This window comes from Gymnogyps californianus, chromosome 7 (assembly GCF_018139145.2).
Source record: "Gymnogyps californianus isolate 813 chromosome 7, ASM1813914v2, whole genome shotgun sequence".
NCBI lineage: Eukaryota > Metazoa > Chordata > Aves > Accipitriformes > Cathartidae > Gymnogyps > Gymnogyps californianus.
The window spans coordinates 26279904-26297701 of record NC_059477.1 but is presented as its reverse complement, the minus strand read 5'-3'; the positions used below and the strand labels follow the sequence as shown (position 1 = coordinate 26297701).

The 17798-nt window shown below is 62.9% G+C and overlaps 1 protein-coding gene across 1 annotated transcript in view; it reads right to left on the bottom strand.

Moving 5' to 3' along the window:
* Window positions 1–220: 220 nt before the first annotated feature.
* NHEJ1 (non-homologous end joining factor 1) overlaps window positions 221–17798 on the bottom strand; it is a 45101-nt gene continuing 27523 nt past the window's right edge. The window contains exons 6-8 of the mRNA XM_050900333.1: window positions 1214–1331; window positions 850–953; window positions 221–559 (exon numbers count right to left, since the gene is read on the bottom strand). Coding sequence (XP_050756290.1) covers window positions 479–559; window positions 850–953; window positions 1214–1331 — 303 coding nt within the window. The 3' untranslated portion in view covers window positions 221–478. The remainder of the gene's footprint in view (window positions 560–849; window positions 954–1213; window positions 1332–17798) is intronic.

Sequence of the window (17798 nt, the reverse complement as noted above, 5' to 3'; positions counted from 1 at the left end):
GGGACAGCAGGACTGGCCTGAGGGGGACCCAGCAGCGCCAGGGGCTGCAGCCCTGCCTGGACACTGCGGTCCCGGGGAGGACAGAGCAGGAGGAGAGGAAATCTCACCCAGACACAACCCTTTATTGCAAACCCACATGAGAGCAGCCAAACCCCACAGCCCTGCCAGAGCCCTGGCTGTCCCACACCCACCCAGCAGCATCCCTCCCATTCCCCCCAGGTCCAGAGCTGGCTCCACCATGAGGCAGCCTGGGCAAGCTCTGCACCAGGGAAGAGGTAGAAAAGAGGATCCTGAGACACCGTTGAAGAAAGGAGATGCCCCATCTCCCCGGCTGGAGACACCTCGGTAGGGGACCATGACCTGGGCAGGGTCCACCAGTAGATGCAGGAGAGGAGGCAGAGGATGCATGGGTGGTCTGCACTGCTGCTCTCAGATGCTGGGGGGAGCAGAGACCCTCAGGGTGAGTGGCTGCGACCTTTCAGCTGAAGAGCCCCTTCGCCTTCTTTGGCTTGGTCTTGGCCGCAGGGAGCCGGGGCTTCTGAGCTGGGGAGGAGGCTGGCTGGAAGCAAAGGGGAGGCAGTGTCAGTCCCCCCCGGGTGGTCACACAGGATGGGTGTGCATGTGCAAGCAGTAACACTCCCATCATGCCTGTGGGGGAGTGCAAACCACACACACGTGTGCAATCACACGCTCCCCAGCCAGGGTGCATGGGGTAGGATGGGCTAGGAACCAAGCTGAGACCCCCAGCCCATCCTGGAGGGGCACGGGCCTGGGATACGAGGAGGGAAGGGAGGCGCGGGCCCCATCCTGCCACTGGTACAGAGAGGCTGTTTCTAGAGCTGCACTCACCGTGGTTTCCTCGCTGGAAGATGCTATTTCATCCTCCTGGGATGGAGGTGGCGGATGGGGGTGCCCTGTGGTTTCTGCAGGGGGTGCTGGGCCCTCAGCATCCTCTGGTACCAGCAGAAAGAGATGCAATTTGGGATTGAGATGAGGGAGCACAGGGCATTGCCCAAACCCACACCAGGAACAGTGCCTGGGTGGGGGAGCTCAGCCCAGGGGGGGAAAGCAAAGCGGGAGACTGTTGCATGGGGTGAGCTGCACCCAGGGCCCCACTCCCCTGCCCCTAGGGGGAGGGGAGGGGGTGGGGGGGCTGCAGGGGGGGGCCGGGTGCTTCATGTGCTCCCCATCCCACAGCCACGGAGCTCCTCACCTGAGTGCTGCCGTTTGCGAGCCTGCTTGGCCTCCTGCTGCGTCACTGCTGCGTAGAGCTGCTGCAGAGCAGAGGCAAATGCCTGTCCTTCTCCAGCACCGCAGATCTGGGGCAGGCTCTGCAGGAGAGAGCAGAGCCACCATCACCCTGCCAGGAAATCACCTGCCAGGAGCCGGTTCCTGCCAGGACACCCTGCCATGGTCCCGCAGTGGGGCAGAGAAGGGACCATGCATGCCTCTGCCCATTGGGCTCCATCTGCTTCACCCCAGGGACTGCAGCATGGCTTGCGGGGCCAGCCAGCTCTGGTGCTGGGCAGGACATGGCTGCTCCCCAGCTGTACACACACACACACACACACACACGTGTGCACACACCGCACACCTGCTCCAGCCAGTGGGCTGCCTTCCCATTCAGAGGCAGACTGCGGAGGCTTGCAAGTCATTCATGAAACGCCAGAGATAAGATCGCACGGGAAGGGCTGCGGCTTCCCTGGCTGGAGCAGCACGGGGGCCACAGATCACCGGTAAGGACAGCGAGTCTTGGGCAGGGGCAGGACCTTGGCACGAGGTGGGGATGGGGAGCCCCTGCCTGCCACGACTGCCTCCAGCGATGTCTATGCAGGCAGCACAAGCCATCCACAGTGGCCCCCTGGCAAGTGAGGGCGATGCGGTGGCGAGACGAGGGATGCCCAGGTTTGCTCCCAGGCTGCCAGAGCAGCTCCCACCTCCCTGCACACATTTTTTCTCCATCCAGGCTTGACTCAGGGAAGCTCCCCTCCTCCTGCCCGCACCCCCTGCCAGGGCTGCGGGATGCCACCCTCGCCCTATGGGCCATGCCGACGTGCATGGGGGACCTTGGCTTTCACGATGGGGAGGCTGGCAGGCTCAGCAAGTGCCACGCTCCACTGGGAACCTAACACAGCACACAGCCAGCAAACAAACACATGCAGGGATGGGGAAACGTGTGTGTGCCCTGGGGGGGGTGGCTGCGTGGGGGTGTGTAGGGCACAGTATGGGTGCCCACGTGCAGGTGAGTGTGAGTATGCGTGCATGCACGGGGGCTGTGTGCGCAGCCGTGCATAGATGAGCATGGCTCTGGCTGCATGCGTGGCTGGTTGTGTGGCAGTGTGTGTGTGTGTGTGCATCTGTGTGTCAAAGGTCTGCGCACTAATCTCTGCGCCACTCCACACCCTGACAGCAGGAGAACAAAGTGTAACAGATAAGGCCGAATCCTCTCTGGGCCAGGGGAGCGGGGAGGGGATGGGGACGCTCAGACCCACTCAAGGCCAGAGTCCAAAGCCTGGCCCCAGCTTCCCAGTGGCAGAAAGGGCAGGCTGAGCCCCCCTCGCTGCTCCCTGCCGGACGGGGAGGGAGGGCAGGGCTGATGCCAGGATGGGTTGGCTGGTGCCCAGAAAGGCGCCTTCCCCGCAGGTCTCATCCCTGCTGCCGGAGTCGCGGGCATGAAAGGCCCCTTAGCTGTAGGACACACATGACACCGGCATCTGCTTTTTAGCCAGCTTCTGTGCAGGACCTCCTGTGTCCCTGCCCACTGCCACAGGAGGGAGCGATGCTCTGCTCCCAGCGCCCTGCCAGCATCCCCAGGATTGCTCGCCACTGGGCAAACACACCTCTCAATGCCTCCTTGCCCGGCCTCTGAGCCATGACCTGTGCTTGCCCATCACAAAGTCCCAGGGAGGAGGAGGGATGCTGAACACCTCAGACACCCCGGGGATGCCCTTGCCCAGGGTGTCTCACCCCACGGGGCCAGGGTTGCACCCGAGGTTGCAAAAGCAGCATCTGAAGCCGGGAAGGCGACTGCACTTCAAAGGCAGGAGAGGAGCTGGCAACGAGTGGCCGACACAGCCCAGATCAAAGGCACAAGCTGGAGTCATAATTCAGAGAAAAGCAAACAGCAGCTCCCAGGAAAGCCGGGAACGGTGGTGGAGTGAGCAAAGTGTACTAGATAGCACTGCGTGGGTCAATGCTCCAGGAGGGCAGGAGGGTCTCCTGCAGAGCCACCCGGCCCTGAGTGCCACTACCCTGCTGCCCACCCTCTCTCCCTGCCAGCAAGGGGTCCCTGGGGAGTGGCAGGGTGATGGGGCAGGCTGTGCACCCAGGCGTAGGGTGCTGCCCACCCCCCTCTGCTCCAACCCAGCCAGGAGACAGGCTGCAGTGCAGGATGGCACCTGGGACATGCCCCGAGCCCTGGGGCTGCTCAGGCTGCTCCTCTTCCCGGCATCCAAGCGAGGATCCAGGCAGGGCAGCTGCTCTCTTGGTGCTCAGCCCCAACTGCCCAGAGCCAGCACAGTGTCCCCGTGGTGTCCCTGGGGATGGGGCAATGCTGTGGAGTGCCCACCATGCTTGCAATCACTCGGTGTCCCCAAGACCGGCACACATGCACCCGCTGGGGTGGCACCCTGGGGAGGCACTGGGAGAAGGGTGTCCAGTGCCACCAGCCCCCCAGGGAGGGATGGGCATCCGGGCTGGCACAGGGGTCTGCAGGTGCAGGGCACTCGCTGCCCATGCCTTCAGGAAGGGCCCAGCTCCGGCAGGCCCAGAGTGGAATTTGGGAGTCACTGGCCATCTCCTGCCACTGCCCTTCCCGGCGGCTCGAGCCTGTGGGCTCAGAGCCATCGGGCCGCCGGAGCTGGCCCGCGCCGGGATGGGAGGGCCGTGCTTCACAGCGCTGGAGGGAAATGGGTTTATAACCAGAGCTGGAAGCGTTTCCCTGCAGAGCTGTGACTCAGCAGGGAGCAGAGTGTGCTGTGCCAGCCACCGGCCACCTGATGGCCCCGGAGGCTGCGAGGGACAAGGAGGTGTCCCCAGAAAGGGCTGGGTGGGGGACAAGCCCTGGGTACCAGTCACTTTCCCCTCCCTCCTTGCCCCACTGCCCCAGCACATCCCCAAGCTGAACAGCGCTGCAGCCAACTTCTTGTCCCCACTACGACGTCAGCCCTGGCCTCCGGTGACTTGTTTTTCTCTGATTACCCATCTCCAGGATAAACATGATGCCCGAGGTCCAAGGAGCGGCACGAGCAGAGAGCTGGCACCCGGGGGAGTGCTGGCCGGGTTGCCCCACGTGGCTCACCGGGCACTGGGGAGCAATGCCTGGGGAGCTGGCACGGCTTGCCCCACATGTTATGACTACCTGGCCACAAGGCCAAGCGGGATGCCCTGGTATCAGGAGTGACTCAAGGCTGCAGCAGCGGCGTGGGAGGCTCCGCAGCACACCCTGAACTGCGATTAGCCCAGCTGGGGGGGCTGCCCAGTGAAGGGGGGCAGGCGCCTGACCTCGCACCAGGAGCAAGCCGTGCTCGCTGGCAGCCCCGCAGCGGTGGGGGCAGCTCACGGGGAGATGGACTGCAGCCTCGCTCGGTGCCCCCCATCCCAAAGGCTCTGCTATGGGCCTGTACCACAGTGTGGCGGGGTGGCAGGGCCAGTGGTGGGCAGGGTACAGCATCCATCTCCCAAGCATCTTGCCTTCACCCACTCCTGCCCAGACTCCCTTCTCAAGAGGCCATAAGAGACGGCGATTCGGATGTCCTCTTGACAGCATGAGTAGGAGAGGCACGTCACCCAGCCCGGCACAGTGCCACCAATGCAGAAGCATCACCTTCCCCTGGCCCGGGCTCAGAGGACGGTTTGCAGGCAGGCTGGACCATGTTGGGCCCCCGCGCCGCTGCCAAGCACCGGAGTCTAAATCGGTCGTGCTCAAAGCTGGGGACTGACCCTTTCATTATCACACCAGACGTTCGAAGCGGTTACCAACATTCTTCACTACAAACCCCACATTCCTATTTTTTAATATATTTTTAACTGGAAAACAGAGCGAATGGGGCCTGTTTGGAAATTACAGCCTGGCTGCTGTGGCTTGTATGTCAGATCTGCCCACATTCCCGTGGCCAGCCTCAGCACATGCTCCACTGGGGCACACTTAATAATTCCTGCCGGGGCCGGGAGCCAAGGGGTGTGGGCCGGGGTGGTGGTGGGGGGGGCATGGCTTCCCTGGGCTCCCCCCGCCAGCGGGCTCTGCGGAAGCAGCGTGGTGGAGCGGCGGCCCGGGAACGGCGCACCGGCTCTCCGGTGATGGGCACGGCCACCACTGCACTGGCACAGGCAAAGACTGGCGATGCTGTGGCAGCCCGCGGCGGGCAGGGGAAGGGCTCCATGGCCGGGGCGTTCCCATGCCTCGTGGCCTGGCTGCCCTCAATGCTCTCCCCTGCTGCAAGCTTTGTGCATGCTCCTGGGAATGGGGCTGGCGTGGCTCGCTGGATGCGCGCTGGGCATCTCTGCCCATGGTCATGCCAGTGTCGGTCAGGCTGGGGAGGGATCCACCCTGGGATCCAGGCAGATGAGCACCGATCTGTGCTAGCCGCTCACCCAGCCTCTGGCAACAGCGCCGGACCAAGGGATCCCGCCAGGATCTGCCTGCAGGAGGATAGAGATGGAGGGGGTTGAACTGCTCCCTTCCAGCTGGGATCAAGAGCAGGGAAAGGGGCAGCTCATCCCCCTGGGATGGAGCAGCACACACCAGCCTGGCCTCCCGCCCTGCTGCCCCAAAGAACCCCAGGGGCACCCCGAGCTGCCCCACACTGAACACTGATGCCCTTTCCCAGCTCCTCCAGCCCTTGGACCTGCTCACACACACGCACCCCAGCTTCCAGCAGTCCCTGGCGCACTGCGTACCCCAGCGGTGGATGGCTAAGGGACCTGCCCTGAGCTTGCACTGTCCCCATCGCCCCCTACCACGCACGCCCCTGGGGACAAGCAGCAGCAGCAGCTAGGAGAGCTGGCGGTGCTGCCAGCCCGCCCGTGGAGCAGGCAGGGGCAGGATGGCCAGGGCTTCCCAGGCAGGGAGCCAGGCTGAGCACACCTGGCAGGAAGCAGCGGTGCCGGCAGGGGAAGGCAGCCGGAGAGCTGCCGAGAGGTGAAGGGGTCACCCCGGGGAAGAGCGGGCGGTGAGGCCGGGACGGCCAAGCATCCCAGCCCGACCCAGCCCAGCCCGGCACGGCCCGGCACTCCTCCCAGCGCCGCTCCGGCCCTGCTGCGGGTAATGTTTTCCTTTCCCCCTGACTTTCGGGGCCTTTCCAGCGAGCAAATGTCAGGCGCATAAAGAGCGGCACTGTGAGTGGAAGATGGAGCGAGAATGCCTGCCCGCGTCCCTCCGTAAGTGCTGTCTCACACTTCATCAAGGCAGCCTTTGCAAGCGAGGCACCCGCTTAACAACCAGCAGTCTATACTGGCCGGCGACCGCAGCAGCCCCGCCGCTCAATACCCTTTTCTTTTCTCCTTGTGCTGTTTTTGCGGCTTGGGTTACAGCTTTTCTCGCAGACACTGAGCGGAGGGGCGCGGTGGCAGTGGGGGCTCTGCATTGTGCTGCCTCTGCGCTGGGGTGGATGCGGGTCCCCCCCCACGCGGGGCTGCTGGGGGGGTCCTGCCCCTGCCCTGCCCACCCGCTGCTGCTTCCAGCTCCCAGGGATAAATCCCAGGGAAAGGAGGGTCCGTGGCAGCGCAGAGGTAGGGCAAGAGGTTGCAGCATCTCCTCCCCAGCCATGTGAGGACCAGCCTACCAGGAGCAGCCTGGGGCTTGGCAGAAGGCTGGTGGGGGGCGAGGGGCTCCAGCCCCCGGTGGGCACAGCCCCTACCCCATCACAGTTGGAGAGAGGCCATCCTGCCACGCTGCCCAGCAAACCCATGGGCATCCGAGCCCTCCTGCTGCCCAAGTGCCAACAAACTCCCTGAAAAAGAGTGCGGTCCAGCAGAGCAGCCCTTGCTACAGGCACTAGCCTTGCCTCCCTGCCTGGGCGACCCTGCAAGAAGCTGGGCACGGCTGCCCAGGGGCTGGGGGCAGCTGCTGGTGGCACCTCCAGCTCCAGCCTGACCATGGGCACTTGTCATCCCGTCCAGCAGCCCATGGGGCAACAGCAGGAGAGCCTCTGGGGCAGCTGGCATTGGGTGCCACTTTGGCAAGGGAGCTGGGCACGGAGGATGCCCTGAAGAGCAGCAGGTCCCAGCATGCCGGGACTTGTGAGGACTTGCTGCTGGCTTCCAGGAAGGCAGAACCACAGGCTGATGGCACCTACAGTCATCACCTCTGCCAACCTGTCCCACCACTGACACGGGGTGCCTTCTCCAGGGGCCAGTGCAGGCAGGGGAGGGCCTGGGCAAGCCCAGGAGCAGAAGACATGGAGACCTGGTGGCCAGGGTCCCTCCTGTCCCAGGGGACAGCTCAGGGACCCCTCTTCTCTGTGAGGAAGCTGGGTGGCTCACACTGCCTTGTTATTGTAGGGTGGCTCGGTGAATATGGACACATCACCCAAGCTTATTATTGTAGGGTTCTTCTGCAAAGCGTGCCAGCTCATGCGGGTTTATTATTGTCTGTCCAGGAAAGCTGGACACATCGCGCTGGTTTGTTATTGTAGGGTTGCTCAGGAAGGCCGGCCAGCTCATCCCAGCTTGTTATTATTGCGCAGGCCTCGCGGGGGGCTGGCCAGGAAACTTCCTGCAAAGTGGGGTGACGGAAAGGGAGCCACACCTGGTGAATCACAAGGATGCTGTGTGGCGATAAGGAACAGCGAGGGGTGGGATCCAGCACCCCGGCTCCACCCGGCGAGGACAGGCCACTCATTCACGGGCACAAACACTCGCGGCTCCCTTGGGACCCGTGGGGCAGCGGGGCTGGCAGAGGCCACAGGAGCGTGGGTCAGGGCTGGGGACTGGCAAAGCAGCCTGCAGACCCCTTGAGAAGCGAAATCTGGGGGTGACGGGGGGAGACCCAAGGGGATGCTGCACCCAGTGCATCCCTAAACCCGGCACACAAGGGATTAGCTGAGCTAACAAGGCCAGAGCGGAACCTGGGGCTGAGCCAGGCAGGATTAGCGGCTTTGGGGGGAATCTGGGCGCGTTCAGGACCGGGCTGAGTGGGAGGCAGAGGCTGCTCCACCCGGGCAGCTTCGCAGTTCCTCCCAAGCGCAGGCACAGCCGGAGGGGCAGCCCCTGGGGACGCTGCCCCATCGTCACCCGAAACTGCAGCAGGAAGCATCGCTGTGTGGGGCAGGGGGGCAGCAGGGCTCGGCCCCGGGCTGGCTCAGGAGGCTCCCCAGGCACACGGCCCTGGCAGGGCTGGGTCTGACATGCCGCAGCGGCCCTGGCACCACCGCTGGCACAGCCACTGGGTTACCGTCACTTCCCCTTGCTCTGCGACAGCCCATGTTTCCCAGCCCCGGCAGCCCACCCGTGTCCCTGCAGGCAGTGCCCAGCTGTGTGGGGTGCCCAGGTGTCCCCCAGGCAGTGCCGGTGCCCAGGTGTCCCACAGGCAGTGCCCAGCTGTGTGGGGTGCCCAGGTGTCCCCCAGGCAGTGCCGGTGCCCAGGTGTCCCACGGGCAGTGCCCAGCTGCTCAGCGCAGATGTTGGTCCCCAGCCAGGCAACAGGACTGAGCGTCAGGCGAGCTCTCCGTGCACAGCAGCGGCGGCAGGAGGCCAGGCTGCCCTGCGAGCACACAGCCCCTTCATTCATGGCAAAAAATAGCCCCCCGGGGCGTGGTCCAGCCTGGAAAAGCCCCCTCCAGCCCCAGCCAGCCCATGTTTATTCAGTACGGGGGGGACGCACTGCCCTCCCCCTGCCCGCCGGCCCTGCGTGCCATCTCCCTGCCAGAGCTGCCACTCTTGGACGCGGTTCCCTGGGTCCCCCCCGGCCAAAACACACAGGCTGGGGCGGGGGGGATGGCAAACCCCTAAAAAGCACTGGGTTTGTCTCTGGGAGGAGCAGCCCCCGGTGATGTCATGAGAGTTTGCGAGCGGCCACATGAAAAGGACTTGCTGCCCAGGAAATCCACAGGTCCATGCTCCGCCAGACAAGCCAGCGATTCTTCAGTGGGCCTGGAAGGAAACCTCGGGGAGCTCGAGCCAAGCCTGCCCTTGCCCCAAGGACAGAGCCTGCCCCCAGCCCCACGGCCCCCCCGGGTCCCCAACCCTGCTCTGCAGTCCCCTCGTATCCCTTTCTCAGCATCTACAGTTCACAGCAGCCCAATCCCTGCCCCTAAATTGGTACCCCTGGGTACCAATCCCTGCCCTGCGGTCCCCAGGGCACCAAGCCTCGCCCCATAGACTCCCAGCATCCTAATCCCTGCTCTGCAGCCTCCAGAGTCCAAACCCCTGCCCACAGACCCCAGACCCCAGACCCTCTCTCTCCACTGGCCTGGGGGGCAGCACCCCCATTTCCATGGTGATCCATCAGGCTGGGAGTGGCAGGTGATTTAGGGCCAGGCAGTGCTGCCACCAGACAACGGGGATGCAGCAGGACAGGGGATTCTCTTTCATGACAGATTACACTGGGGACAGCTGGGAACACACAGACGCAGCCCCCCTGGCTCCCTCCCCAAGAGCCAGCCGGGATCTTGCTCTGCTCCGGCGGACACTGCAGACATGGGCTCTGAAACCGAATCCGCTGCCCAGGGCCTCCTCTCCCCATTTCCCATGGGCGCAGGATGCAGTGGCTGGAGGCTCTGCCTTCCTCCTCCTCCCCACACAGGAGACACCCCTGGGCTCCCATCCAAGCCCAGAGCCCCAGCTCTGCACCCCACTCTGCCCTGCACACCCCAGCCCCACCATGTATCCCACATCACATGGGAAATGGCGACAGAACTGCCTCCCCTGCCCCATCACCGGCTGCAGCCCAGAAGCAGCCGAGTGGCAAGTGAAGATCTGGGTGGTTTTGACTTCACACCCCCAGCGCCTCCCATGCACCATTTTAGGAGGTTGCAAGCCTCCAGCCCGTCCACCTGCAACTTGCCCACGGAGACACTCTCCTGCTCCACTTGCTCCATCTCCCCCCACACAGGTGCAAGGTGACAAGACCTCTCCGCACCCCCAAAGGTCCCTGGGGGCCAGCGTGTACCCCAGGCTGGTGCTGTGGCACATGGGGACACTGGCTGGGAAATCCTCCGTGCAGCAATGGGCACAGGTGTCTTCACAGCACGGCGCTGGGGTGGAGGGCTCTTTGGGACCAGCTGAGCGGTGACAAAGGACCCTGTGACTGAGACCCCACTGCCCTCAGCAGACAGAGGCTCTTTGCAAAAGGGCCGGCTCCGAGCAGACCACAGCCTGGGACATCTAGGATGTGGGGCACCTCCGTCCTACTGGTACCCAAATCTGTCCATGAGAGTGCTGGGCTCACAGAGGGGACAGGGCCAGCGGAGAGGAGACGGGAGCCCCCAGGGTCAGCGCAAGGCTCGCAGGGCCGTTCCCTCTCCCCCCTGGGACCCAGGTGGGATGTTTGCTCCCACTGTCCCTGTCCCAGTGAAGAGAGGGGACTCAGTCTCTGGAACTGTCAATCAGGCACCTTTCACCAGAGCTAAAAATGCACTCTCAGAAGGAAAACAAAATAAAAACACAAAACAAAACAGAGAGGTGAAAAATTCCTTGACATTTCTCTCCTGCGAGTCCCCAGGGCCGGCAGAGAGGCGAGAGCCCCCAGAGTTTGTCAAGCAAACACTTTCACACCCTCGGCCACGCTCGGCACGCTGCCGCTGGAATGCCAAATATATATTTAAGCCCTGCTCATCAAAGGAGTCTGTTCGGAGTCGGTCTCGGGCAACGTGCATGTGGGTTTGGCCTGGAGAGAAAACCAGAGACGCTGAGAACATTTCTTGAGGATGGGAGACAGCTCGCGCGCGCGCGCACACACACACACACGTGCACGCGCGTGAGATAAATGACAGCCTTCAAGGTCGTGTGGCTGTAAGGTCGCGGGCTGGGCGCGAGATACCTGCCTGCTGCGGCACTCAGCCTTATCAGCTCCTGTCGCACCACGGGGTGGGGATGTTTAGGCTGGAGGGAGGCCAGCAGCCATTCTGCATTCCAGCGCACTATAAAATTTGTCAAAGCTAAATGAGCTCAGCCAACAAAGCCGGGGTCCGGGGAGACAAGCAGGAAGTGACACTCTGGGAGAGGACAAGCTTGCAGGGACACGGAGGGCTGGCCGGGGCTGTGCACCCCACGAGGAGGTGATGAGTACCCTCAGCCCGGGCACAGCACTGTGCAATAGGGAGGTGCAGATAGAGCGCTACTGCAGGTCCAGGGTTGGTGCTTGCTACGGTGCCACGGCATCCCTGGCCGCTGCACGGATCCTGCTCTGCCTGCCCCCAGCACTAGCTGCACCAGGCAGCCAGCCCCAGCCCTCCCGCAGGGCATCGCTGCTCATCTGCTGCCAAACCACCCCCGGCCCCTTGCTTGGAGGAGCCAAGGGCAGGGGGCTGCTGGCTGCATCTGCCCCACAGCTCCTCCTCCCAGCCATGGCTTTGCCAGAACGAGCTGTCTGGGCACAGTAAGGAGTACTTTGAGAGCGGGGCTGCAGGCAGCAAAGGGGAGAGCCTTTCTGCATGGACCACTCCTGTTCCTCAGCTCCCTCCCTTAGGAGCATCCCCTTGGTTTGCTGCAGACAGCCCAGGGACCTACCCCCATCTCATGGACCACCTCAGAGTCAGAGAGATGGGGGAGTCCCTGCCTTCCTCCTCTTCTGCATGGGGTTTGCTCCCAGCCATGGCAGTGCCGTGACATCTGCAAAGCCCTGGCGCTGGCTGCAGGGCAGGAGCCGAAATGCTCCTGCCCCATTTCTGAAGGCAGATCTGGGAGCTGCCACACACGGGCTGGAGGGCAGGGCAGGAGCTCCATCTCCAGAGATGATGGGCCGGGCTTTCCCCTCTCTGTCATTGCTCCAGCCAGTAGCAAAGAGGTTTTAGCCTAAATCTTGTACCTAATCCCAGCTGACAGAGCTGCAGGTCGGGGTCTGGCCAGGGGCTGGAGCCGGCTGGGGCAAGAGAGATCATTGCCACAAGCAAACAGAGCATGCCGGCGCTGTGAAATCAGGCATTACGCGCCTGTCGCCCACGGCAGGACCAGCCCGTCAGGCTGCCAGGGAGCTGCTCTGGTTACGGCAGGGGTAATCCCGGCACTGGTTGGGCCTGACCCTGCACAGCCGTGCCTCCCAAGCCGGGTTCATCTCCAGGTGAGGGGAAGGATTGCTGGGCCACGGGTTGGATTTCAGGCACCTGCTGCTAATAAAACACTCTGTCAGGGCACCTTCGCCCTCTCAGCCCTTGGAGAGAGGGACGGGGTCCCTGCGGTGCTGCCTGGCGGGGCACAGAGGGCTGGTGGAGCCGGGAGATGTGGCCCCGACCTTGCCCCACGCTGCACCCCTCTGCCCGGGTGAGCAGACCTCCCCTTGCCACTGCAGCCCCATCCATCTCTGTCCTGCCAGGTTTGGCCGCTGCAGCCCAAGCTGCTTCTCATTTTCAAGGGCAGGGATCCCAGCCTGTGCTGGGAGCGTGATGCTCCGAGCCCTGCCACTCCCCCGTGGGCAATGAGGAGCACAGACCTCACCGGCTTCAGCGACTGCTGCTTTTTCCAGCCCCCTGCCCACTCGTCACGCCGCTCTCTCCATTTGGGCTTGCCTTGCTCCAAAGGGTTCACCCACCCCTTGCCATCTCCAGACAGCAAAACCATGCCCTTTGGCTAAATACAGGGTTTTTTAAAAGCCTCGTCATTTTCATCCCTATTTTTCTAGGCGTTTTCTTCCATGCAGCACTATCTGTCATCAGCAGCACTGGAAAACAAGGTACCCAGGGCGCCTGCTTGCAGCTCCCCTGTGCTCATGTCAAACCTCCTCTGTTTGCAGTCACTCTCTCCTGGACCACCATCACCTTCCAGTCTAAAAATTGGTTTACCTTTAACCTTATCCGTAATAACATGCTCCAATATATTGTCTCCTATATGGTGCCAGGCTAGAAAATCCTCTTCCGTAACTTAAACCCCTGCCATCCCAATGGCCCAGCTCTTTGCCAGCCTTAAAGACATCAGAGAGCTCGGCAAGCTGGACTGTGCTGGCTCCTGCCCCTGCTCCCCCTTGCTGGACCCCAGCCTTTGGTGGGGCTGCTGGCTGGCTGGGCGGCGAATTTCCAGAGCTGTTGGGGCACTGTGCAGCAGGACCTTCTCCCTCCCCAGCCAGGTCTTTCTGCAGCCTCAGGGGAACGGGGAACCTCTACAGCCCCCCCTGCACTGCCATCAGCTGCCATCGTCTCAAAACATGAGCCTGTCACCGGCAGACACAACAGTGACATTTGGGGAGCTGTTTCTTTGCTCCCCAACAACTCCAGCTCCTCCAGCAGCCCCAAACAGGTGGAGCAGGGTCCCCCCCTGCTTCCAGGAGCTGAGGCTGGGAGAGAACCTCTCCAAACACCTGGAAACTCAAAAGGCAGCTCTCAAAGTAGACATCAGAGCTGAGGCGAGGACTAGGCTGCTCCTTGCCCTGCCCGGGCTGGCTCCTGGAGCTGGTACCCGCAGCCCACTGCCTCCTACCAGGCTGCACATCTGCAGCCTCCGCCCGCGCAGGAGAGCAGGAATCAATTACAGGGCTGGCAAAGGCAGGGCTGCTCTGGGGCTGGCGAGTGGCACCAGCTCCAGCGGCCACAGAGCACGTGGCACAGCACCGGAGGCAGCCCGCCGGCCGGCCCCACGCCTGGGCTGAGCGCAGATGTGCCACTGGCTCATGGGGAAGACGCAGGGGAACCACTTGAAAGCCATGGCATGAAAGCGCTGGTAAACCAGGGCCACTCCTCTGCTCCTCTGGCTCCGCGCGCTATTTATAGCGGTGCCCACCCCGGGGGAGTTCAACCCCTGGGGTGCAGACTTCTGCCAAGCCAGCTCTCTTCTCTGCTGTGCAGCTCCCTGGACCCCCAGCAAGGTCTGCGAAAGGTCCCAGATAGCCAAGATGCTCTAGGGTGGGCTGTCCCAGCTGGGTCGAGGATCCAGCCAGCCACAGGGGCTCATGGCACGGCCACATCAGCCTGCACTGGAGGGCCCAGACTGCATGCAGCACCCTTGGACAGCCAGCACGTACAGCAGGAACATATAGACAAGCCCCACCAATTGGTCTGGAGACAAGGAGAGACCCAGCCAAGCCATGGTCACTCCTTGGAGACCCACCGTCAGTAACCCCAAGTGGCTGTGGCCGGGCTGGGGGGAGATGTCCCTGCTCTCTCCAGCTGCAAAGGGAAGGCTGGGTGGAAAGGCTGTGGGGAGGCTCCCCTCAAGCTTGTAGGCTGGTTTCCCTGTTGCATGGGAGGGTGTCAGGCCTCAGCCCCGTGTCCCAGCACCCAGCACCTCCTGCACATTTGCAAGGGCCTCCTGAATCACTGCAGGCAGAGGAGAGCTTGCACTGGTGAAATGTGGTTTTGCCAACCCACATTTCGTGGAGGCTGCCAGAGGGCTTCAGGGAAGGTGGGCAGCGAGGAAGAGCAGCAGTGCCATGCCCTCAGCCTTTCCTGAAGCACCAGCCATGCATCCTCTCCTCCTGCCAAGCAGCACGCGCAGGCACGGCTCTGCGCCCAACCCCAGCTCTGCCGGCTGCAGCGGGGCAAGAGCAAGCTGCGGGGAGGGATGCCGGCATCCCCTGCGATATGGCTGGGCAGTTACAGCCGTCAGTGACCGCAGGGCAGGGGACAAGGCAGACCCCTCTGATGGTCTCCGCAGTATGGACACTTGCCAAGCGCATGTCCAGCACACACACAGGCTCGTGGGGCAGGACAACCACCACCGTGGTGGTGGAAGCTGGGGGATGAGCCAGGCAAGTGCCTGAGCACCAGGTCACACGGTGACAGCCGGGACGAGGACCTGGGCGCCTGGGGGAGCAAACGTGGCTGTAGCCCCGTGCCTTCTCACCCCCCCGAGCCGAGATGCAGGGGCTCCCAGCATCTCCCGAGGGCTGCGGGGTGAGGATGCTGCCCGCACAGCCCAGAGCTGCGGTGACCCCCGGGGCGGGGGGGTAGGACCACGCCAAGTGGGAGCAGGTGGCTGCTGCTGGTGCTCCCCCACCCAGCAGCCGAGGAGAAGCTAAATTTATTCCACCAATATGTGGGCAGTGAGGGGGACCGGGGGGCTCCTCCAGCCCGTCTGCCCCATGCACAGCACACATCTCACCGCCCTCCTTGGTGCTGGCGTGGCCGACCCTGCCCCGACACCAGTGACGGGAACAGAGCCCTTCTGGACCGTCTCTTTGGCACCCGCGTGTCCTGATGACTGGCCCTGAGCGGACCCAAGTCCTTCCTCCCTCGACCACAGAGGGGAAAGTTTCCAAATTAAAAACCTAAAACTGGCAACAAGGTGCCCATGGCAGGAACCTTTTAAACTGGCCATTAAAGTTTATAAGTTAGACGGGCACCAGGAGCGAGCGGCGGAGCTGCAGGAAAACAGCCGCCCCTCCTTGAGCAGCCTAACCACGGCTGTCCCCAAAGCCGCAGGGCTGACGTCACGGCATGACTTCACCTCCATCACCCACTGCCTGCCCGGCCCCAGCCCCGTGTTTACCCCTGCCCGTCCCCGCCGCTGTCCCTTGCAGCCCGCTTTTCCCTTTGAGGTCGGTCGGCAGCCCCGGGGCCTGGCGAGGAAGAGGAAAAGAGCAGAGAGAAGGAAACCAAACCTCAGCGCCCACAAGGCGGGCTGCAAAACACGGAGCCCCAGCGGCCGCGCTGCGGGGACAGAGGGCTCCGTCCTAGCTCTCCCGCCTCTCCCCGGCTGCGTCCCCCCTTCCTGCCCCCAAGCTGCTGTCCCTGGGAGACTGGGAAAACTCTGGTGGCCAGGGCTGTGCCCACTGTTATTCTCCTGTTTTCCCACAGACAACACACTCTGTGCCCTCAGCAAGACGGGCTGGGGGTGGGTATCGGACCCAACCTGGTGTCCCATCCTGCCCTGGGATGCTGGGATGCACTGTGGGTACCTGAGGGGACCCAGCCTCTGTCCCAAGGGGTGAGATGCTCTGGGGTGGGTGAGATGCACAGCCTGTCCCCAAGCCCAGCTGGGAACACGTGGCCAGCGCCAGGGTGAAGCACAGCACGGGATTTCAGCTAGGAGAGCTTTGGGAGTAGCAGAAACAGAAGCCTTGGGTGCCTGGGCGCAGACCAGGGCAGCACTGTTCCCCTCTCCCCTGCCAATGCGGGGGCACTTCAGCTCTAGTCCTCTCAAAGAGGAGCCACCAGCCCCGGTGAGGTGTTGCAGGTGTGTGTGGGATGCAGGTTTGCTTTGCATGGTGGGGTTTTTGGAGTGGCTGTGCACGGGGGCCAGTGCCGAGCCCTCCAAGCCCCGTGCAAAGCCAGCGCCGCACGCTGGAACCGGCCTGAACGATGCGCTCAGCTCGGAGATGCACATTGCCAGAACATGGGTGAGAGCCACAAAAGCCACAGGGGTTCAGGAGGGGCAAGGCCGTGGGCTGCGCAGCTGCAGAGCTGCCTACAGCAAGCCCAGGGCACCGGTCAGAACAGGCTGGGAAAGCCACCGTCCCCATCGGCTGCTGTTCAGAGCCTCACGGGGCACATTTTGCCCACTGTCACCTCCCGGAGAGGTCTGTGGGTTGCATTTATAGACTCGGCCACAAACCCTGGTCCTTGTCCTCTGGACCGCACAGTGCTGCCCCTGCATCTGGAGCATCTCCGGGAGCGGGGAACTGCGCCAACCCCGTCTGCGCCCCGGTGAGTCGGTGCACACACGCGAGCCGCTCGCACGCCTCCCCGCAAGCTTCGATCGATGGGGAAGCGCACACATGCGTGCACACACACACACAAACAGGGAAGCCTCTGCAAACAACTGCTTGTTAAGTTAAAATTAAACTCTGCACAAATATTGACCTTTGGAGGGGACACAAACTCTGCTGATATATTTACCAGCTTTATAAATGGGCCTGACCACAGTGCCCTATATGCTGAGCTGGAGGAGACGAGGGCTGTGGAGGTGCCCAAACGAGGTGCATCCCCCCCTCCCCAAATGGGGCTCTCCCCGGACAACACCACTGTGCCCCCCAGCTGCCCCCCACCCTCTCCAAAGTCCTCACTCCAGCCTGAAGGAGGATGGATGGTGGGCATGAGGATGAGCTTTTCCCCCCAACTCATGGTTTCTCGGGGGAGCAGCCAGCAGCTCACGGACAGCCCTGGAGCAGCCAGGGGAAGCTCTTGTCCCCTCTGGGTTTGTGAAATTGGTCCAGCAGAGCAGTCCTGAAGCTGGCCCTCATCTTCCAACCCTTCCAAACCTCTGCATTGACCAAAGCCTCACTGTCTGGCAGAGGCATCCGCTGCCAAATCCCAGCTGCCCAGCGTTTGGGCAGGCTGCTCTGCCCACGAGTCCGTGTCCCCTCCGCAGAGCGCCCGGCACATCCTGGAGGGTTCCCATCCCTCGAGGGGGACCCAGAGCTCAGGGCTCGGTCCTCCGTCTGGGAAGGCTTCGGGAGCTGCAGAAACACCAGCAGCCTGCAGCCAAGGGGGCAAAAAGCACCCGGCAACAGAAATGATGTGAAAAGAAGGCGCAGCACTGCTCTGTGGTGGGTAGTCAGCCCTCACGAACCAACCAGAGCTCTCAGAAGGGGCCAGCATGACCAGCTGAGCATACTGGGGGTTGCAGTGGGACTGGAAAAATACTTAGGGCAAGTTGTTTCCCCAAGAATGGCTAAACCAGCTCGGCAGTTGTGGGAGAAGAGGCAAGCTCTTCTCACAGCCTACGCCTAGCGTAAAGCACAGGAGGCAAGTTGGAATAAAGGGTGGCTTTTG